Source organism: Natrix helvetica (genome assembly GCF_964273705.1).
Source record: "Natrix helvetica genome assembly, chromosome: 3".
Classification (NCBI taxonomy): Eukaryota; Metazoa; Chordata; class Lepidosauria; order Squamata; family Natricidae; genus Natrix; species Natrix helvetica.
The window spans coordinates 161259706-161283273 of record NC_138549.1 but is presented as its reverse complement, the minus strand read 5'-3'; the positions used below and the strand labels follow the sequence as shown (position 1 = coordinate 161283273).

Here is a 23568-nt window from a genome sequence, read left to right as displayed (position 1 = left end):
AGCTCCAAGCGCTCAGCTTGCACTCAACCAGCTCTTCTTCAGCACAATTCAAGGAGAGCCACTTATTTTCTCCACAAGTGATATTCCATCAATCCACAAATGGTTCTCTATTTGCCCTGCATTGAAACACCAAGGACAAACATCACTCCCCGGACTTCTTGAGGAAGCCACTTCTGAAAAGCTTGCTAAGAAAGCACAAAGGACTTATCCAAGCAGTCACAAAGTCTGCAAATATATGTGTCTGGGTGCCATGTGAGCTGTGTGTGTGTGTGTGTGTGTGTGTGTGTGGTGTTTGCGTGTGTTTATAACATTGCTGAGTTTCTGGATTGAAAATAGGTAGAAAATAGTTTTATATACAGAACAAAAATGAATATTTGTTCCCAGTGGTTTGTTTCTATCATGTCAACGAAACCAACTCTGTTTTATTCATGCTGTTACTATAATAGTATGTGAAAAAGATCTTGAAATATGGGGTAAAAAAATGCTGCCTGGGAACAATCAGATAAGAGAGGTCACAGTCCTACATAATGGGAGGAGAAAGAGGCTCAGAAGGGACCCGCCTTCTGGGTTCTCAGACTGTAAATGAGACGGTGCCTGATTTGTACTTTCAGACCTGCAAGATTCTATTAAAGCAGGCTTATAATAAAGTAGAATTAGTTCATCTGATTGAGTTTCCTATCTGATCTACCTGGGAAAGCTGACAGATTATGGTAGTGTTATGGTTTAAGGGGAGGGGGGAGGAGAGGGGAGAGGAAGGGAGGAAAGGAGTAAAGTATGTAAGGGACATGGGGGCTCAGTGGCTAAGACGCTGAGCTTGTTGAACAGAAAGGTGGACAGTTTGGCGGTTCTATTCCCTAGTGCTGCGTAATGGAGTGAGCTCCCGTTACTTGTCCTAGTTTCTGCCAACCTAGCATGTAAAAATGCAAGTAGAAAAATAGGAAGCACCTTTGATGGTTGGTTGATGGTAATAGCATTCCATGCGCCTTCAGTGTTTAGTCATACTGGCCACATGACCATGGAGACATCTCCGGACAGCACTGGCTCTTCAGCTTTGAAACGGAGATGAGCACCGCCCCCTAGAGTTGGGAACAACTAGTACATATGTGCAAGAGGAACCTTTATGTTTATGTTTTTATACTTTTTAGATGGCATTACATGGGGGCCAAGAATGTACTGTGGATGTTCCCCTGAACAAACATGTTTTTATTAGTTTACAACTTCTCTGATTTTCCACCGTCTCTGGCTCCTAGTTGTGGATAATGTAAAGAGATGTGGCAATGTCTAATAGAAAATAACATCAGCAGTAACTCAAAGAAAATTTTATGGTACCTTCACAGTCTCCCTGTTGTCTCTTTGAAGACAACTTTGCTTTAAGCCATTTGCCTTACAACTGTGTTGGGTGGAGTTTACAGATCCTGGTTCATTTTCTATTTTGTTAGTCCATAAACACGCATATTGATATGATGGTACCAGAGTGTGCACTGAATTCAACTGTATTTTCCATATCGTAAAAGAGTTGCAACATGGGAGGCTGGAAGCAAATAAAGCTCAGAGATGAGAAACAACCACCATATCTGGAATACAGGATCCCGTGGAAAACGTGGCTAATTTGTCCTGCAGGCCCAACAAACTTTACGGAGACAGAATATGCAACCACAGTGGAACAGCCAGTATCGTGACACCATTTATTGTGCTGACACACAAGGGCGACAGATAGCACAACAAGGCAGGAATGTCTGAAGTGGGATTTCCAAATAAATATGCATGGGATTGGATTGCCTATAAGCGATATTCGGAGTACATACCAAGAAGCCAAAATACAAAGCTATAATTTATTATTCTGGAATCATATCAGGATCCCCTACACACGACAGGATCACAATACAAAACCTAAGGCACATAGAAAATTTAGTTTGCATAGAGAAAATACAGTGTTCAGTGTGACACAATGGAGTAGTAATCTCTTGAGTGTCTTTATTTTTACAAAATACCTTAGTTGCTAATTGCTTCTTCTGATGGTCCCTCGTCTGGGCTTGCAACAATGCAGATGTCTACAAGTCTTTATTCAGTATTATTAACTACATTCTGAAGAATGCCACTGTGACAAGGAACAGTTTGCTCTCTTCAAAGTCACTTTAATATAGTACCAGAAGACAAGTAAGTGAGTGAAGGTATCATCATCATTATATTATGGATTATATCATTATCACCACCTTAATGCTGTTGCAAATTAAGATGGACAGCTGCTGGGCTGAGAGGCTTTTAGTCGTTCACCTCTTGCTTTACTGAAGTGCAGAATCTCTACATCTCTACCATGAGCAGCGACAGAGGATGAGAGAAATTCACACAAGGAAGAGTTACAGCAAGAACCTCGGCTATTCTGGAATACCTTACTTGACGTGTGAGTCAGTGGTGAAATTCAATTCTTTTTTTACTACCGGTTCTGTGGCTTGGTGGACGCGGCAGGGAAAGAATACCGCAAAATCCCCATTCCCACCCCACTCTGGGGCCAGCCAGAGATGGTGTCTGCCGGTTCTCCGAACTACTCATACTTTCCGAATCTGTCAGAACCTCCTGAATTTCACCCCTGGTGTGAGTGCAATACTTAGCAGTGGAAGCAGACCTGCTTATCAAGCAATAGCTCTGATTAGTTCATTTATTTTATGAAGAAATAGTGCTGATCAACTCTACAATCGTTGCTTCAAGGCAAGTAAGCAGCTTCAACCATTTGAGTGACTGGAAGACCTCTACTCCAATCAAACTGCACAAGTGATACTTCTGGCCATAACTGTGATTGCCACTATTTTACTGCACTACGAGGCCTAGTTTCTAAAAAAACACTGGACATTTCTTTCCAAAGTACTGTCTACAGCAGGGGTGTCAAACTCAAGGCCCACGGGCCAGATCAGACCAGCAGAGTGCTTAGATCTCGCCCATGGGGCCAGCCTGGAAACAGCAAAGGACTGCCCCACGGTGCTTCTGCCAGCGAAAACAGAGTGTGGGGCGCTACCCGCAAACCCCCCCATGCCCCTTTTTCAGCCATGACAGCCTCCTGCAGCCCTCTGCCAGCAAAAACGGAGCAGAGGGCAGCAAAAACAAAATGAAAGGAGAAATGTTTCCCCTTTTGCATTTGAGCATGTAAGGAGGGACAGGAAAGAAGAAAGGGAAAGAGGAAAGAAAAAGAAAAAGAAGGGAAGATTGGAAGAGAACAAGGAAGGAGTGGAAGGAAAAAGAAAGGGGAAGGAAGGAAGGAAGGAAGGAAGGAAGGAAGGAAGGAAGGAAGGAAGGAAGGAAGGAAGGGTATAATGCAAATGAAGGTCTCAGGGAAGTCCTGTCTTAGCACTTGGCCACCACAGGTGCCCCTGACACGAGTGACGTTGAGCTGGTCACACCTATCCCTGGCCATGCCTACCCCTAGCCCTCCAAGGTCAAACACAACTCTGATGCAGCCCTCAATGAAATTGAGTTTGACACCCCTGGTCTACAATGTCCAGTCAATGTTACAGTTGTTTAATTCTCTGTTCTAACGCAGTAACTTCTCTTTGCATCTCATACGGGAGGTCGGCGTTCACTTGCTCTGTGAAATATTTCTTAATTTCTTCCACCTCCTTTTCCCAAAACACTTTGGAAACATCGCAGAGTTTCTGGAGGCTGACCGTTTCCAAGCCTTTCAAGTTCAATCCGGTGTCATTGGGGATGTAGCCAATGGCTGTCAGCTGCGCACCGTCGTCTTCTCCCTGGATGCGGTTAAACATCCACTCCAGCACCCGAGAGTTTTCACCGAAGCCGGGCCAAAGGAATCTTCCTTGTTCATCTTTCCGGAACCAGTTGACATGGAAGATCTTTGGGAGTCTTGCTTTAGGCCGATGGGCCATGCTGAGCCAGTGGGAAAGATATTGACCGAAGTTGTACCCAAAGAACGGCCTCATGGCAAAAGGATCATGCATGATGATCTTTCCTGAGGGGAAAACAAAAAGCATGGGAGGCCTCATCCATAATTAGGTAAAGGTTCCCCTCGCACATAGGTGCTAGTTGTTCCTGACTCTAGGGGGCGGTGCTCATCTCTCAAAGCCAACAAGCCAGCGCTGCCAAAGATGTCTCTGTGGTCATGTGGCCAGCATGACTAAATGCCGAAGGCGCACGGAACGCTGTTACCTTCCCACCAAAGGTTGTTCCTGTTTTTCTACTTGCATTTTTACGTGCTTTCAAACTGCTAGGTTGGCAGAAGCTGGGATAAGTAACGGGAGCTCACTCTGTTACGCGGAGTTAGGGGTTCAAACTGCTGACCTGCCAATCTTTCTGATCGACAAGCTCGGTGTCTTAGCCACTGAGCTACCGCATCCCACTGATTAGTCCACCATTATTTCTAACATCACCTGATCCACATTTGCTCACTTTAAATCGTGCAGCCTTAACATCTGCCTCAGATAGTCCTCGAATTAGGACAATGGAGCCCCAAAATTTATGTTGCTAAGTGAGACATTTGTTAAGTCTCACAGCTTTCAAACCCTCACAGCTTCAGTCTCAAGCTGTCTACCATGGACCTCACCCCATTCTTAAGAGGCACAAATTTTTGATGCGCCAAACCAGCAGTAATTCTGGCAGCAACCGGCATTGTGATATACACATACGCACACAAGGCAGGCTTGTCTAACTAGGCACACTAATCTCTGAAAGTGAAATTTTGTCTGTCCAACCAAATTTCTGTAAGTAAAGGAGAAGCAGCATAAAATAACTGCTTTCCTGTTGGTTGGATCAAAGGTCCATCTAATTCCATATCTTCTTCCCCTTCAGGCTGGGAATGGCAAAAAAAAATTCTCTGGTATCTTTCTCCATTTTTAATCCAAATCTATCCCTACTATCAGGAAATTGAATCCTATGTCGCAGTGCTGGAACTAACAACAGATGCTGCTGGGACATTACTCCATCATGCCCTTTCACAGGTTGCTTCCCAAAACCATCTCTTGGTTCTGAATGTGGAGGATGCATAACAATTATCTAAGGTAATTTATTAGAATAGAATAGACTCTCCTGCCTAAAATCTAAGTAGTTCTTTATTTATACAATGTCCCAATTGCATGCCCTATATGGGATGGCAATTGTTTTAAGTACCAAAGCATAGTAGTTTTACTATCATAGGAAGGAAGGAAGGAAGGAAGGAAGGAAGGAAGGAAGGAAGGAAGGAAGGAAGGAAGGAAGGAAGGAAGGAAGGAAGGAAGGAAGGTTCTTTCATATCTTCAGAATTTCTAGGTGAAAATATTGAGCCATGCACTTTAAATGCCAAGGCACTATTTCACATTGACTTACCTTTATATTCAGCAGCGGCTGTTGCTTCGGATCTCATTGTTGCACCAATGAATACCCCATGCTGCCAGTTAAGAGCCTCATAAACTAGAGGCACACCTGGAGAAAACAGGATGGTTGGAATATTTAAAGGTTACTGGTGCTGCACCTATTTGAGTTTGCTGCTTTAGATCATGGCAGCAGCTGCCATACGTTCCCCAGCATTTGTAAATTTGGGATCACTACATAGCCATCCTCCCTGTGGCTTATCTAATCTATTCAGAATGCAAACAGTTCTATCTATCTTAAGGTACAAAGAGTCAGGGAAGGGGATTTATGTTAGCTAAGGCCCCTTTGCCTCCACAAAGGTACTGCTGAGTAATACCTAGGGTAGGAAGAGAGTTCAGTATTGTGAATGGCAGGAAAATGTGACTTTCTCTGATCAAAGGCTAAGAAATATTCTATAATTTCTATATGTACCACGGCAGCTATTGTGGTTTGCAAATGAACTACAGCTGGATATATTAAGACCTACCTGTAGCTGGGGCCCTAGAGAACTGTTGGGACTGCAATTCCCACCATATCAGATATTCTGCTAAGAAACATCCTTCTTTTCTGCAGCAGCCTAGCCGACTTTAAAAAAATATGCAGGTGGCCTAGAATCATGGCTTAGAAGAGGCGGCTTAATTCAACTTCTCCGTTCAAAGAAGGAATTCAAATTAAGGCATCTCTGGGAGACGGGCATCTAGCGCTGCATAAAGATAACTAGAAAAGGAGGACCTCTCTCTGGTCATTTCCCTGTACATCTTCTAGAGCAGGGGTGTCAGACTCAAGGCTCGGGGGCCAGATCCGGCCTGCGGGGTCCTTAAGTCTGGCCCACGGGGTTGCCCTGGAAACAGCAAAGGACTGACCTGCAGTGCCTCTGCCAGAAAAAATAGAGCTTGTGAGGGCCGCACGTGGGACCCCCAAGCTTCGTTTTCATTGGCAGAGCGCTCGGGCCACCACGGGCACCCCCGACACAAGTGACATCATGCGTGCCACGCCCACCCTAGCTACTCCCACTCAAGGTCAAACACAACCTTGATGTGGTCCTCAATGAAATTAAGTCTGACATTGCTGTTCTAGAGTCATCAAAATAAAATAGCAGTAATGATAGGCTCCATGTCCCTGCAATAGGGATTGAGTGGTGCTATGAAGATGCCATATTGTTTTGTTTCCTAGTACGATTTGATTGTTTATTAGTAACCTATGACTATCACTAAGTGTTGTATCTTATGATTATTGAGGAATGTATTCTATGTTTTTTCTTTATGTACACTGAAATCATAGGCACCAAAGACACATTCCTTGTGTGTCCAATCACACTTGGCCAATAAAGAATTCTTTCTATTCTATTCTATCACTAATGAGGAAATGGACTGTTACTAGTCTAGTATCAAGACACTCATTGTTAATTTGTAGTATTTAGCTGCAATCTGACTTCTTACAATTTAAGACAATTAATTCTATATCTCAGGCATAGAAAAGATGGGATTGTCATCTTTTATGTGGCACTTTTGTTATTTTTTCTCTCTTCTTTTCCTTAATGTAATTTGTCCCCAATATTTATCAATTTTTTTTCTAATTTTTCCGACAACATAATTTATACAAATGACTCTGTACTTTTGTGTTTTCAGTACTTTTTTAAGCTGAAGGAGCCGTTATCTTAGTTTGCGATTCTTACCTTCAGGTCTCCGTCCTCCAAATATGATGCCCTCAATTGGGACTCCTTCTGGATTTTCCCAGGCAGGGTCAATAATAGGACACTGGCTAGCAGGACAGCAGAATCGGGAATTGGGATGAGCACAAGGCTCCTCTGTTCAAATATATTCAGATAAATATATGTCACACTTTCATCATTGCAGTAACCAAAAATTCTACCCAATTAGTAAGAGAAATGGAAGGATAGGTTTCCTTCGTACCATTCTCGGCAGTCCATGTTTTCTTTTTCCAAGATAAGAGAGTGACTCCTGGTGGAAGTTCCTGATCAATACCTTCCCAATATACACCCCCATCACTAGTTTCTCCTACGTTGGTGAAGATAGTATTCTTTTTTATAGTCTTCATAGCATTGGGATTGGTTTTCACAGAGGTTCCAGGAGCAACTCCAAAAAAGCCATTCTCCGGGTTGATGGCTCTTAAATTACCTAGGAAACATTAGATAAGATGCTACCTTCAGATAATCATTCACAAGATGGCTAAGATGCCAGAGAGGCAGTGGGAATCTTTTCTATTATCACCTCCTCTTCTTTCTGTCCATTCATCCCAACTTATTCTCCTCCCTCTGAATGTTTATAGAGATTCTCAGCCATCCCAAGTCATTGTTGTTCCAAAGGTGCTTTCTCAAAAGGCAACTGAACTTTGTTTTTGCTTGAAGAAGTTTCGCTTCTCATCCAAGAACCAAAGAAGCGAAACCTCTTCAAGCAAAAACAAAGGAAGCCCAATTGCCTTTTGAAAAAGGACCTTTGGGACCTACCTCCAAATATTCATCAACCCAGTCTTTGGGTGGGATGCAGTGAATCAGTTGCTAAGACGCTGAGCTTGTCAGTCAGAAAGGTCGACAGTTTGGCGGTTCGAATCCCTTGTGCCACATAATGGAGTGAGTTCCCATTACTTGTCCCAGCTTCTGCCAACCTAGCAGTTCAAAAGCATGTAAAAATTCGAGTAGAAAAAGTAGGAACCACCTTTTGGGGGAAGGTAGCAGCGTTCTTTGCGCCTTCAGCGTTTAGTCATGTTGGCCACATGACCACGGAGAATTCTTGGGACAGCGCTGGCTCTTTGGCTTAGAAACGGAGATGAGCACCGCCCCCTAGAGTCAGGAATGACTAGCACATATGTGCAAAGGGAACCTTTACATTTATCTTAGTCTTTACCCAATTCTACTGTAACCTTTCCTTTCTTTCACCTCTATTATTTTTGTCTTCCTTAATTCCATCTGGTACTCTCGGGTTGAACTGGGATTACCGCTCCCAAAATTTAAGCTAGTATGGAAGGATAGTGACAGCATGGGGGCAAGCCCCTAACTTTGAAGTTGAAATATCATGTGCCTCTTAAATGATCATTTAGGTTTCTTCTCCTCCTTCACTTAATCACCTGCATTCACAAAATGTGCTATTTCCCACCACGCCCTTCTAATTGCCTAGTCTCTCCTGGGAATGTTGGAATAGTCTCCCATTTTGTCCAACTCAGTCTCATCAGTTATATCCTCAAACCCCCACAGCTTCAACATCTAACTATCTACCATGGACCTCACCCCATTCCTAAGAGGTCCGTAAAGGGGGCGTGCATAAGTGCACCAGTGTGCCTTCCATCCCTGTCCTATTGTCCCCATTTATTTATACTCATTTCCTTTGTTCATGTCCATGTTTATACTTATACCTGTTATCTTGTAATGTTTGACAAACTAAATTAAAAAAAAAGAAATATACTTCAAGGGCTTGCCACATCCTTCACCACCTCTCATTCTATAAAGAAATCCAGAACATTAGAGAAAGCCCTTGGAGAACAATCATTCTAACGTTCCAGGGCTTGGCATTTCCATAACCCTTGACTCCAACTAAAACTGGTGTAACTTAAACGTTAATTGCCGCAAAAACTGCTTTTTGGGCATACTTCTGGCAAGCTCAGTAGCTCACTGGAATAATCTCACAGTTGAAATTGAACTGCCCCCCCCCCCAATCCTTTCTGAAGGCTCCCAGAAAGACACTTAAAACTGAATTATTTTGTAAAGCATTTTAGCTTGGATTTTGCCATCAATTTATTTTTACTGGTAAGTGGGTGTAACTTATGAAATCATTTTGTTTTAGAAGTTTTTAATTTATGCCGTGGATATTTTACTGTTGCCTTATATCATGCAAACTGCAAAGTCGATTTTGAGTGCCCGAGGATATAAATTCAATATATAAATAGTGCACACAAATGCCTGTCTCAAATGTGTACAAATTAATCATTACTTTTTCCTTTCTTGGAACAACACCACAATTGATGGGAGGGAAAAGATATAGATGAGCATAGTTTCCCCAGCTAACTGGAACAGAGCTTTGGACCATCAACTCCCAGCTGAATTCTAAGTAAATTACCTTTGTCGTCGAATTTCATCCAAGCAATATCGTCTCCAACGCATTCCACTTTCCATCCTGGCAAAGATGGATTCATCATAGCCAGGTTGGTTTTTCCGCATGCGCTAGGAAAAGCTGCTGCAAAGTATTTTTTTTCACCTGTTGGATTTGTGATACCTAAAATCTGTTTAAAAACACAGGGAATGTTTTATTTCCCCCCCGAAACTCAACATGCAGCATCAAGCAAAAACATTAAAATAGAATAGAATTCTTTATTGGCCAAGTGTGATTGGACACACAAGGAATTTGTCTTTGGTGCATATGCTTTCAGTGTACATAAAGAGATTAAAAATACATTCATCAAGAACAAAAAGATACACCACTTAGTGATAGTCAAGGTTACTAATAAGCTACCAAATCATACTAATAAACAATAAAAACAATATAAACTGAAAAATACAAGCAACATAGTTATAGTCATAAGTGTGTAGAGATAGAGACTAGGAAGGAAGAGGAGAATAATAGTAATACATTCTTGGTAAATTATTGACAGCATTCTAGGAATCACCATATTTTTCGGACTATAAGACGCACCAGTGTATAAGATGCACCAAGATTTTGAAGAGCCAGCTGAGTTTCAGGTCTCTGCGGTACATGCGCGGGGGGGGCGCATGCAGGAGATGTCTGCGCATGCACAGAGGGTGGGGAGGTTGTGCGCACATGCACAGGGGTATCGCGGGGGGGGAGGTTGTCACATGTGCATTGCATTATGGGTGTGGGCGCTTTCAGCAGACGACAACAAAAGGGTTAGCCGTTACTGGTCTATATCCTTGCTGGCCCTGGGTTGACATCTTAGCTCGTTGACTGGAATTGAAAATAACTTCGTTATTAAAACCTTCCTCACCAGCATGTGCTCTGCAAGCCAGCCTTCTTCCTTGGCGATCCTGCTGGCAATTCTGAGAGCAAAACACTTCTTTCCCAGAAGAGAGTTTCCCCCATAGCCACTTCCAAAGGAAATGATCTCCCTGTGATCAGGGATTTGAGCAATCAACGTCAACTCTGGATTGCATGGCCAGTTATTCACGAGAGGCTCTGCAAAAGGTAAAATAGAGTTTGTTACTTCGGATTGAGTACATGAAATAAAGGTTACATCTATTATTATTTTTTTGTATTTTTGCCATGTACCCTTTCAAAACTAGACAGCATGAATATACAGGTAGCCCTCGACTTACAACAGTTCCATTTAGCGACTGTTCAAAGTTACGACAGCACAGGAAAAAGTGACTGATGACCATTTTTCACACAATCATTGCAGCATCCCATGGTCATGTGATCAAAATTCAAACGCTTGGCAACTGGCATGTATTTATGACAGTTTCAGTCTCCTGGGGTCCTCTGATCACCTTTTGCGATCTTCTGACCAGCAACTCAATGGGGAAGTCAGATTCATTTAACAACCCTGTTACTAACTTAACAACTGCCATTACTCACTTAACAAATGTGGCAAGAAAGGTTGTAAAATGGGAAATATTACCTTTACAAAAGTCTCACTTGGCAACAAAAATGTGGGCTCAGTTGTGGTCATAAGTCAAGGACTACCTGTAGAATAACAAGAGTTGGAAGGGACCTTGGAGTTCTTCTAGTCCAACCCCTTGCTTAGGCAGGAAACTCTATAGCATTTCAGACAAATGGTTACCTAATCTCTTCTTAAAAACTTTCAGTGTTTTTAACTTCTGGAGGCAAGTTGTTCCACTGATTAATTGTCCTCACTGTCAGGAAATGTCTCCTTAGTTCTAAGTTGCTTCCCTCCTTGATTAGTTTCCATCCATTGCTTCTTGTTCTGCCCCCAGTTGCTTTGGAGAATACGTTGACTCCCTGTTCTTTGTGGCAACCTCTGAGATATCAAACACTGCTATCATGTCAACCCTAGTCCTTTTTATAAGACTAAACATATCCATTTCCAGCAACCGTTCTTCATATGTTTTAGCCTCCAGTCCCCTAATCATCTTTGTTGCTCTTCTCTGCACTCTTTCTAGAGTCTCAACAACTTTTTACATCGTGGCGAAATTGGATGTAGTATTCCGAGCACCTTACACCAACTACCTGTATTCCTTTCTCTTTTGTCTGGTTACAAAAATGTTGAGTTGTAATACAGTGCAGAGTTATTTGCATAGCTAGCAGTGCTACAGTGGCTCGTAATAGACCACGTTCTTTGAAAAAAGCGAAGTCTTCATGGGTGCTTTGAGATGTGCTTTGAGATGTGATGGGAAACAGTGGACCAGATTGCACTTAATTTTCTCATCCAAGCTACAATTCAGTCATTTGGAAGAGCCCCAAAATATTTAGGAATGCTTTGTTGGTTCTTTCTTTAATGAATAATTTCTGGTTTGTTGCATTTAATGACCCACCAGTCCCAACTTAGCATCTCTTATTCAAAGGGATACTTGGCAACTCCATAACTACGGCGCTCGGAATATTTTGCTTGGTAAATAAATTAACAACAATTATCTTTTGGGAAAGACAGGATGAACAAAGTACATTTTAGCTTAAGAATGGCTTACTTTTTAATGGTAAAGGGCACCCAACCGAATGGAGGCATTTTACAAATTCTCCATCACCCAGAGCCTCTAGGACAGATGTTCCCATACGAGTCATAATTTTCATACTGGCCACCACATAAGGAGAATCAGTCAGCTCAATCCCAAACTTGGATAAAGGAGAACCAATCGGTCCCATGCTGAATGGGATGACATACATGGTCCGACCTGCAGAAGAGAAACAGATACAATCCTAAACAAAATCATAAATCTCTACTAAGTTAGTATACTAGTCTTACAATTGGACAACCATTTATCCAAAATGCTCTAACATGTCCTGCTTGAGCAGGTGGTTGGACTAGAACAGGGGTCACCAACCTTTGGGACCTCAGGGACCACTAAATTCATAATTTTAAATCCCACGGGCCACTAATATGACCATCTGTATGGTGTGGCTAGGTGGTCATTTGACTGGGTGTGATTGGCCAACTCGATGTCACTCACATCGAGGGGCACCTTGCCAGCTTCTACTCGCCCCTCTTCTCCCAGCCACTCCTCGCCTTCCCGCCCGGGCTCCTTAAGCAGCCACCATGAGAAAGAGTTGGCAAAACAGCTCAATTCAGATTGGATCTGACTGAGAAGGAAGCTCAGCAGAAGCACCTCACTGAGGACCTCGAGCATAGGCTTTCCAAGCAAAGCAAAGACCTGCAGGAGTACAAGGCCAGGTACTGGCAACTGGAGGCTCAGTGAGCTGAGATGGTCAGCCACTTCCAAGCCATGATGCAGTCCCACTGGAACAGGGCCCTCTGGCTCTTTGCCACCAGCGGCACTTCCCTCCAGCCTTTGCCTAAAGCCCTGCACCAGGAGTCCGAAGCAGACCCCAAGTCAGAATTTCTTCCCGCCTCCAACCCACAGAAAAAGACCTCAAAGGGGGAGACTCTCTGCAGCAACACAAACGTTCATTGCACATAGCCATTCTAGGGGGCGTAGTTTGAGGACCCCTGATTTAGTGCAATATAAAAAATGCAAATAATTTTTCTGCAGACCACCCAAGGTTTCTCACGGACGAACAGGTGGCGACTGCTGGACTAGAAGTCCTCCAAAGTCCCTTCCAACTCTGTTATTCTCCCCATTCAGACAGTTTGCAGTTGGACTGGACTCCCATCATTCTGAGCCAGCATGGGAGTTCAGGTTCAAAACATCTGGGGGAACCAGGTTAACGAAGGCTGCTCCTCATACGATCCTCTTTTTCTCCATTTCCAATAAAATACACATTTATAGGTAAAGGTTTTGTTTTGTTTACAGAACTTGGGTACAAATCATTTTAATATTAGGTAACACCTGGCAAAATCGGCATGTTAGGGCCAGATCTCAAATTCAGGAGAATTAAACAAACATTCTGCCAGATAATGGGAATTGGATTTATTGATTACGACTCTTTAGCCCCATGTTTTACTGCAAATGCATGCCAAATTCCAGCAGTATATCATGAAGCTGTTCCAAGTTTAAGTTTAGAAGATAAGTGTAGATTGCGGTCTCATTCTATTTTTGTGGAAATTGTGTTCTCACTAAGGAGGTTCAGAAGGCAGATTTGACAACTTGATCATCAAAGAGGACATATCAATAATAATGAGAAACCTTTAGGTTTTGCATGGGTTCTGGAACATTCCCAAGGGAAGATGTTTGAAAAAAATAAAGGGGAGGGCAGCTCTCATGCAGGGCTATCAGGGAAGGAAACACAAGAGGAGCTAAACAATAGGAGCTAAACAATAGCACTCTATATTGTAACTTTTTTTTTTTGCTGAAGATCAGTCTGGGCCATTCTAACCCTTCACAAAATACATTTTAAGAAGTATGTGACTGGATTCCAAAACAGTAGAAATAGCAATAGCACTTATATACTGCTTTACAGTGCTTTTACAGCCCTCTCTAAGCAGTTTACAGAGTCAGCATTTTGCCCCCAACAATCTGGGTCCTCATTTTACCTCAGAAGGATGGAAGGCTGAGTCAACCTTGAGTTGCTCAGAATCGAACTCCTGGAGTAAGCAGAGAGTTAGCCTGCAATACTGCATTCTAACCACTGTGCCACCACAGCTCTACCACAGTAGTTCAAGAGTGACATACTGCTGTCCATCCAAATCCAGATGTGACTTCTAAGTAGACTAGCAAATCTAAAGAGAGCTAGTATAAAATAACTGGCATTGTAGGCCCACCCAAACACAACTATAGGTAAACCATCATTCTACTGGTTTTCCTGAGGTAAAAATAATTATAATAAAGGTGTCATTGGTTGTGGCGTTCACACTCACCCCATTATTAACAGAATTTGCTCTTTTTTGTTTACGAGGACTGCTTAGCCATGGAACAAATGAAAAAAAAATGTTTTGTGAACCTCTTTGAAACCATGTTCTTCTATCTCTTCTATGTGAAGAGCTGTGGTGGCGCAGTGGTTAGAATGCAGTACTGCAGGCTACTTCTACTGACTGCTGGCTGCCTGCAATTTGGCTGATCGAATCTCACCAGACTCAAGATTGACTTAGACTTCCATCCTTCCGAGGTGGGTAAAATGAGGGCCCAGATTGTTGGGGGTAATGTGCTGACTCTGTAAACCCCTTAGAGAGCACTGTGAAGCAGTATATAAATCTAAGAGTTATTGTTATCTCACCACAGGTAGGAAGCTGCAGTGTTTTACTTCTAACCATAAAATTGGGGTTTTTTTTGTGTCTCTACCTTCCATGCATCCAGGGAACCTGACCCTGAAGGCTTTCTCAAAATCTTCTTCTGACATCCACCGTCCCAGCTGGCTCAATCCGCTTTTGGGGATTGGGATGGTATCTCGCTGCTCTGGTGTCACAATTACAGTTTTGCTTTCAATTCTGGCCACGTCCCTTGGATCGGTGCAGGCTAACCAGCTGTGGAGACGAGAAGCTGAACATTTACACTTGTCATGTGAGCAATAAAAATGACAGAAATCCAATTCAATTTCTCCTTATTTCAAGACAATATAGCACCATACAATGTTGGATCGTGAAAGGAATATTATTTATTTAAGTGCAGTCAAACCATTGACTCCTGGTGATGTTTTGCTAATGAACATGACTTTATTCTGCACAGAGACATTTCACAAATGGAGCCCAACTCCTACTAGGTTCCCAGCTATCTTTTAAAAAGATATATTTCTTATATTTTTAGGGAGGAGAAGCAGGAAGGAGATAAAATAAGCAATAACAACCTCATTATACAAAATAAGCCGTGCATTCCCCATTTCTAATTGGAATGAAAAATAATGGAAATGCCTCTTTATATTTATTTCCAAACATTAAAACTTCCAGACGCTTTATATTTACTTCCAAACATTAAAACTTCCAGACGCTTTATATTTATTTCCAAACATTAAAACTTCTAGAGTTTGTAGAATGGAATTTTCAGACTCCATCATTGGAATATTAGAGAAGAGATCTCAAGGGACTTTCAGACCAGGAGAATCTTTAGGGCAATGGCCCCAACATTTTGGGCACCAGGGACTGGTTCCATGAAGAGAGACTTTTCCACCGCCCAGAGGGGGTGCGTGATTTTGCGTGCTCCCTGCATCCCTCGGATGGGGCTTTGCTTATTTGCTCTATGCAGAATGCTACTCATAATTCATTTGAAGCTGCTGCCTCATCTTAGAGACAATAATGAAAAGAAATGAGAACTGGGGCTGCATTTCCTTGAAGGTGGAACTACTCATACACACAGAGACACAAACATGCATGCATGTGTGCATGTATCAGTGGTGGGTTTAACAACCAGTTTGGTGATCACAGGCTTCGCTGCTGGGGAGGAAAACAGCTGAGGCACAGCAATCCACTCTGCCATGCGACTCAGTGAGAAGATATAGGTCAGTAAAGCGCAAGGGCAGCCCGTGAGCCCACTTATTTGTCAGAGCGAACCGGTCCAAACCGGTAAAATCCCACCCCTGGTATGTATGTATGGTATGGTATGGTATGGTATGGTATGGTATGGTATGGTATGGTATGGTATGGTATGTATGTATATTGCAGTGGTGGGTTTCAAATTTTTTTAGAACCTCTTCCATAGGTGTGGCCTGCTTTGTGGGAGTGGCTTGCCAGCCATGTGACCGGGTGGGGGTGGCTTGCCGGCCATACGACCGAGTGGGAGTGGCTTGCCAGCCATGTGACTAGGTGGGCATGGCCAACTTGTAAAATGTGATGAAACTCACTTAATAACGCTCTTGCTTAGCAACCAAAATGTTGGCTCAGAAACTCTGGCATTTGAAGCATGCAAGTCTTAAAGCTGTCAAGTTACAAGACCCTTGCATCCCTAACCCTTTAGAAAAAATCCCTCAGGGGTGTTCAAACTTGACAGCTTTAAGACTTGTGGACTTCAACTCCCAGAATTCCTCCTTTCGCTCTTCATCTTGATGATATGCAGACGGGCGGGGGGGAGGGAGCTGGAACCAGTTCTAAATGGCACTGTAGATTTGTGGGACCTCTTCTATAGAAGAGGTTAGAACTGGCAGGAACCCACCCCTGGGATATAGCCAGTTTGATCTAGTGGTTAAGGCACCAGTCTAGAAGCAAGGGTCTATGAGTTCTAGTCCAGCCATGAAAGTCAGCTGGCTGACTTTGGGTCAGCCACTCTCTCTCAGCCCAACTCACCTCACAGGGTTATTGTTCTGAGAAAAAATAGGAGGAGGAAGGTGTGTTGGACATGTTTGCTGCCTTGAATTATAGGTAAAAAATAATAATAAAGGTTGGATACAAATTATATATATAATACAAATATGTGTCTGTGTATGTGTATACATACATACATACATACATACATACATACATACCTGCAATATATGCATGTGTGTGTGTGCGCCCTTATGTGTGTGCATATCTCTATCTCTATATCCATACCTATTCCTTCCTCCTGTCCTCCTGATTTTCAGATGTTGCTGCTTGCCTATGATAGGAAGGAAAACATTTTCTCTTTCCTATGCTAGTCTCCATATTGACTCCTAAAATAATAAACCAACATTTTATGAAGCATTTTAGGGTTGCATATACTGTAAAGAATAAGGTGGCCAAGCTTCAATAGATTGTTTTAGAATAGAATAGAATAACAGAGTTGGAAGGGACCTTGAAAGTCTTCTAGTCCAACCCCCTGTTTAGGCAAGAAACCCTACACCACTTCAGACAAATGGTTATCTAATCTCTTATTTAAAAGATCCAGTGTTGGAGCATTTACACCTTCTGGAGGCTCCAATTTTTATTTTATTTAGATATGTATTAAGACTTTTAGGATATCTTATATAAATGAGACATACAATGAAAACTCATTTCAACTAACCTCCGATTAATTTATTTAACCTCTAATTGTAGGGAAAGTCTGGTAAATCAAAGACCATCAGTGCAATAAAGCCAAAGATGCACACTATGCTACTTGGATCAAATTACATTACTATATTGGTGTGATTGCATAAGTTGTGCTAATCACAAACTAGTGTTATTGTTGAATTGGCATAAATTGCAAGGGAATTTGATCTGTGGCATGAGAAGTCTGTGGTATCAAGTTCTAACAAATCTAAGTTTCAGTGAACTAGGAAACTAAAGATAAGATAACTGTCTTATTGGCTTATTCTTCTAGATTCCAGCTAAATTGTCTGTTTTATTTTATGTTCTTAAAGTGCTGTGTGTGTAATTATTCTTTTAAGCGGTTGAAGAAATACGTTTATAAGATTTCTCCCTAAAGTTTGGAAAAAGGGAGAGCCAGTCTGCACTCTATATACCGGTTTCTAGAAATTTGCTTTATAGTTGCTTCACCAGACCAGATTTAACCCCACCCCACCCCCCACCCCCGTGGCTTAAATCATATTACATTTACTCTGGGCACAAAGGTTGAATGCATTACTTGATTTTATTTCATCTTTTCTGCACAAAGAAGCTAGATCCCAAAAATTAAAAATCAGAATGACTGCAAAGTGACAAAGAAAGGTGCTATTTTTAGAAGAAAACTAATGATTTTGAGAAATATTGCTATCTGAAGTTTTCTCCAGCTAAGACATTCAATAACGAGAAAATCTTTATCTATTGATGTTTTGATAGCTACGTAGCCACTAAAAATATGGCACATCCATTAAAGAGTGGCAGTTCTATATTGGAATAATGTAAAAAAAAAAAAGAAATGGAACTTCGGTTTTTATTCTTGCCTACATTGAACCGTCCAGGAAGAACATAACATTAATGGCATTAACACATTGGCTCCTTATGGACAGTTCCCCATTGCTGAGCTGAACTGCTCTCCATCTTTCATTGATCTAGTCGGGCATGGCATTTGCTGCCCCATAGCTGATCCCTATCTTGTCTTTATTGTCTCTCTTCCTGGTTACTTCTCTCTTCCTGGATATCCCTCCAATAGGTTTTGTACACACTTTTAGGATGCTTTTGGATAATGCTGGAATAAGGGATAAAGCCCAGAGGAGAGGAAAGTTACTTCAACCCCTTATACCACCCCTAAGTACAAGTTGGGGAAAGCCCTAAGGAATGGAACATGGTACGGTAGATCATATATTTGGCTTTGCGCAACACACAATAGTGGTCTCTTACCAATTTTCATATTTTCTAAGCTTCTTGATCATGCCTTGTTCCACCATGAGCTCCAAGATCTTTTTGTTCTCATCCTCTGATCCATCACAGATGTGGATGGCCTTCGGTTGGCACAGCTTGGCATTGCTTTCAATGAACTTTCTCACATTGGGTGCCAGGCTCTTGAAGTCTCCTTGGACCACTTTTGGAGTGGCATTCATTCGTGTTTTCACTTGGGGTGGCATTGCCTGTTCTTTACCACTGATGAGGATGGTGAGAATATTTAGCCTGTGAGATGAATTGCGAATTATACAGAGGAAAAAGATGTCTTTAGTTCATTAAAATGCATAATTGTTAGCAAAAAAACCCACTTAGGGTGATATTGCCTTCAACAGAACTGAACCAAACGAATGGATGTGCTCTCTATACCAAAGGATGAACAACTCGTTACCCACTAGGTGTTTGGAAATTATCTCCACCAGGTCACTGTCATTGGTTGAGTTAGAACTGATGGGTTCTGGCATCCAACAAATCTGAAGAAAACTGATGTTAGCGATCTTTACTTACACTAGCAATATCCCAAACTGAAAAGATCAAAAGTAGAAGCCAGGAAGAGAAACAACAGGATTTTTTGCATGGCGTGAATAAGTTCTACTATCAACTTACAATTTTTGTCAAAAAAGAAGCATTTTTTTCAGACTAAGCAATACAAGTCACCCCAAACAACTCCATCAATTTTTGTTTATCAAACCTTCAAAATGCACACAGGTGTTATATATGTAAATACTTACGTTACACAGAGTAGTTTCAGTTCTTAGCTTTGGAGAAGATTTAGTTGGTCCTTTCAGGGAACATGATGCTGCTCACTAAACTTCGTCCTGGGACTTCTGGTTTCCCTTCCTTAAATACTCTTGTCTTGCTTAGTCCGTCCCACCACTCAAGGTAAAGGAGGCTTGTCTCTAAAATCACCCCAGGGAAAAGTTCTTCTGACATCTTGCCAAGGATGAATATCCGCAGAAACATCCAACCAACGGTAGTCACAAAGGGTTTATCATTTAACTGGCTCAATTAATGAGTGTTTGAAGTAGATGCTCTTCAGACCTCCTGTCTTCTCAGTGGTTTTTTTTTTAAAAGTCCCGTTTACGAAATGCCTTGGCTTGACCAACCTTTGGCCCAGTTCTAGCCTGATTGGAAGGGGGGAACCTGTCGTCACTTCTCAGTAGAAGTGAAAGGCTGAGCATACACAGCAGATGGTTGCAGCAGCTGAGACTGAAGGCATTTGTTTGTAGTACTTAGAAAAGCAGGTTTTGTCGTCACAGTAACGGCCTGTTGGCTGTGAATTGGAGGCTTGCCCTGGGTGTGTTTTCTACCCTTTGGATTCTCCCTAAGAGAGGAAGAAAGGAGGAGGGCTAAGTAGCAATTCAAGAGCAGCCAAGGCAATGTTTGCATTCTGTTCACATCTCATGGTTCCCATATTCCGGATGAATGGAAATATTTTAGTTTGGCTTGGAAGAAGGGGTCAGAGGTGGATTGCTTTGGATACTTCTTCCATTTTTCAGGGTACCAAGTTGCTCTGTCACCTTGTAATCTAGATCTCAGTAAAATTCAACTATTTCCTTCCCTTCCTGGTTTTTTTTTTTTTCAAAAGTAGGGACAATTGTTCATTTCCAGGATTAACTGAATGCATGCGCAGAACTGAAAAACAAGATGGTGGCACCAGCGGGAGAACCAGTTTGGGGGCGTGGCAGGCCTGGGTCGCTGCCGGTTCCAGCGACCCAGGCCGCCATACGATTACCGATTCGCTGAACCGGTCCGAACTGGTAGGAACCCACCACTGAAGTAGACTATTAGCTGTATCCTTCTTCAACATGCCACATCAGAAGAGGGAGTCAAGCTATTCTACGAAGCACCTGAGGGCAGGACAAGAAGCAATGGGTGGAAACTAATCCAAGAGAGAAGCAATTTAGAATTAAGGAGAAATTTCCTGACAGTTAGAATAATTAATCAGTGGAACAACTTGCCTCCAGAAGTTGTGAATGCTCTAACACTAAAGGCTTTTAAGAAGATGTTGGATAACCATTTGTCTGAAATGGTATAAGACTTCCTGCCTAAGCAGAGGGTTGGACTAGAAGACCTCCAAGGTCCCTTCCAACTCTGTTATTCTATTCTATTCTATTCTAACATGGATGGTGGACAGAATAGTCCATTGCCCTGTAGGAAGTACTGTATGCTGAGCAAGCACAAAGAGCAGACAAGATGGAAAGGAGGAAGAAGTAAGGCGATCACATAGAAGATCAAGGTGTACTTTTTAGCAAGAGTACTAGAGAGGGTAAGGAATACAGGTAGTTTTTGACTAACAACTATTCATTTAGTGACTGTTCGAAATTACAACAACACTGAAAAAAGTGACACAATTGTTTTTCACATGACCTTTGCAGCATCTTCATAGTCACATGATCAACATTTAGAAGCTTGGTAACAGGCATGCATTTATGACGGTTGTGATGTCCAAGGATCATGTAATCACCTTTTGCAACTTCTGACAAACAAAGTCAACGGGGAAGCAAGATATATTTACCAACTGTGTAACTAACTTAACAACCGCAGGAATTGACTTAATAACAGTGGCAAGAAAGTTAGTAAAAGAGGAGAAAACAAATGTTTCATTTAACAACACAATTGTTGGGCTCAATTGTGGTTGTAAGTTGAGGACTACCTGTACGGCTTCAAGTTACAGCAAGGCAGATTTCAGTCAAATGGCACGAAAAACTTCCTAACAGTTTGATAGTGGAACCAATTACTTGAAAGGTAGGGATCTAAGTCCCCATGTCCCTCCAAACAAGGACTGAAGAGCCCTCTGTCAGGGATGTCTTAATATCTTAAGTTTAAAAGTACATCAAATAAATAAACCTACCAGATGTGGTCAAATAATCAAGATGGCAGCCAAAATGGTATACCTGAAGCAGAGGTGATATTCAGCCGGTTCGGACGAATCGGTAGCAGAAATTTTAACTGGTTTGCTGAATGGGCAAGTACCACCTCTGGCTGGCCCTGGCCCCACCCCCAGCCACCTGCTCATCGCCACTCACTCCAATCACCCGCTCACTCTGCCCACCCACTCGCCCCGCTTGCCCCACCTTGTCATGAGTAATGTCAGGTTGGCCACGCCCACTCAGTCTTATGACCACCCCCACCCTCATGAAGTCACGTCTACCAAGCCACGCCAACAGAACAGTAGTAAAAAAACATTGAATCCCACCACTGGCCTAAAGCACCATTTGTTGTTGTTTTTTTAATATGGATTCCATGGGTGGGCGTTTTGATCATCAACTGTGAATATCCCTGCTGGAAGACACTAGGGCCGAAATCCAACCTCAGAGGAAAGGTCTACATGACTACCTAAATGCTGTAGAACAGAGGAACTGAAAATGGGCAATCACTGCTCTTAGAAATCAGGCAAATAAATAAAAATAAGTCTGTGCTTCCCCACTGACATAGCGAGATTTTGCTTCCTTCCCTCTATCTTCATGGAAGCCTGGATTTAAAAAAAAAAAGAGTAAAAAAAAAAGACATGGGTGGATGAAAGAAACCCGAGAAACAGAATCTAATGGAGCAGTGATCAGATGTGCTCAACTAAAGTGCATAATCTGGACAATTTTTTTCTCACCATCATCAACCAGATATATATACTTTGTTCCATAGTTTGTGTGTGACAGCACAATAGATAGATAAATATATGTACATATGTATGTATATGTATATGTGTATGTCTATGTGTGCGTGTATGTTCCAGCATAACTCTGGAATGCCTCAAGCAATTTCAACCAAACTTGGAATACAGATGACTTACTCTCTGGAAACAAATACTATGGGGGGTAAGACACCCCTAACACCCCTCAGGGAGTGTATTCTGTTAAGATACAGCCTGTTGTGCCTTAAAATAGCTTCTACTGTACTGCCTTAAAATGGCTTCTGCTGCACAGCACAGTGGAGTTGCCATGGTAATGGCTTCACAGTACTCCACAAGGGAGCTCCCTCTGGTAAGGGGGAAAATCCAACATTAGAAATTACGTTTGGTCTGGACATTTGTGAATATCTAATACAGGATTGGGATAAACAAATACCCGGGCAATGCTGAGTTAACAACTAGTTCACAATAAGGGTCAATATCTGCAAGTCAGTGGCAGTGGCTGTGCAATTAAAGCCCTGTCATTCTTTTTATCTAAACCTCATCCTGTATTTTCTAACCAACCCATCCCAATACCCTGATCAAAAGTATGTTGGAAATAAGGTGGAATAAAAGAGAAGTTTCATACAGACGGTTGAAGACACAAGAAGAATCTTTTTTTTACAGGGGAAGAAAATGTAATACAGTACAGACCGTACTGAAATTTGTACTGAAACGAAGATTTCATTATAATATTAGCAAAGCCAATGATAAAGATAGAAATGTAGGCCTGTCTTAACTGGGTTGAAAATGTTTTATTGCAGCAATTTTTTCCCAAAGAGAGGCCAAAGTATAGAAGTTCAGCAAGTGCAGAGTGAATGGAAAGATAACTGTGTCACTGCCTCAGCTGAATTGCATAACGGAGTGCTCTCAGGCCTTGTATTTAGAATATTCTTTAAAGAATTTTTATTCTTAAAAAGAATTAAATGCAATTATGGAGCAAGGGGGAAAACGTATCTAAATGGTGAGGGGGTGGGATTATCTCACCCGTATAGAGAGATGGCTATATTTGAGGTTTTTTAAAGTAGAGAAGCTAATAAAGGGAGAAGTGACAGAAAGGGATAGAACAATGCAAAAAGCTCACACAATTCCCCCCATGTCTTCTTATATATTAGAGTTTGCCCAATGAGTTTGAACTTGTGGACAATTCATCGTCAAAGTTAAAGTACAGAATTTGACTAACACAGTGCAAAGCTAAACTAAATTACTTTCATCAAGAAATGGGGTGAAGGCCACCAAGATGGCTTTAGAAGAGACTCTGCATCAATTCATGGAAACAGGTTATCAGCATCTGCTAGATAGGATGACCTCTAGGATCAGAGGCAACATAACTCTTGAGTACATCCCTT

The 23568-nt window shown here is 42.0% G+C and overlaps 1 protein-coding gene across 1 annotated transcript; it reads right to left on the bottom strand.

Annotated features, from left to right (window-relative positions):
* Positions 1-3272: 3272 nt before the first annotated feature.
* On the bottom strand, positions 3273-19525 carry PCK1 (phosphoenolpyruvate carboxykinase 1). The gene is made up of 10 exons (XM_081949243.1): positions 19284-19525; positions 18514-18780; positions 14648-14829; positions 11942-12145; positions 10285-10472; positions 9402-9564; positions 7245-7469; positions 7007-7138; positions 5308-5403; positions 3273-3958 (listed from the first exon to the last, which is right to left on the bottom strand). Exons 2-10 carry the CDS (start codon positions 18735-18737, stop codon positions 3501-3503), a joined length of 1872 nt encoding a protein of 623 aa, XP_081805369.1. The 5' UTR covers positions 18738-18780; positions 19284-19525; the 3' UTR covers positions 3273-3500.
* Between the last annotated feature and the right edge of the window lie 4043 nt (positions 19526-23568).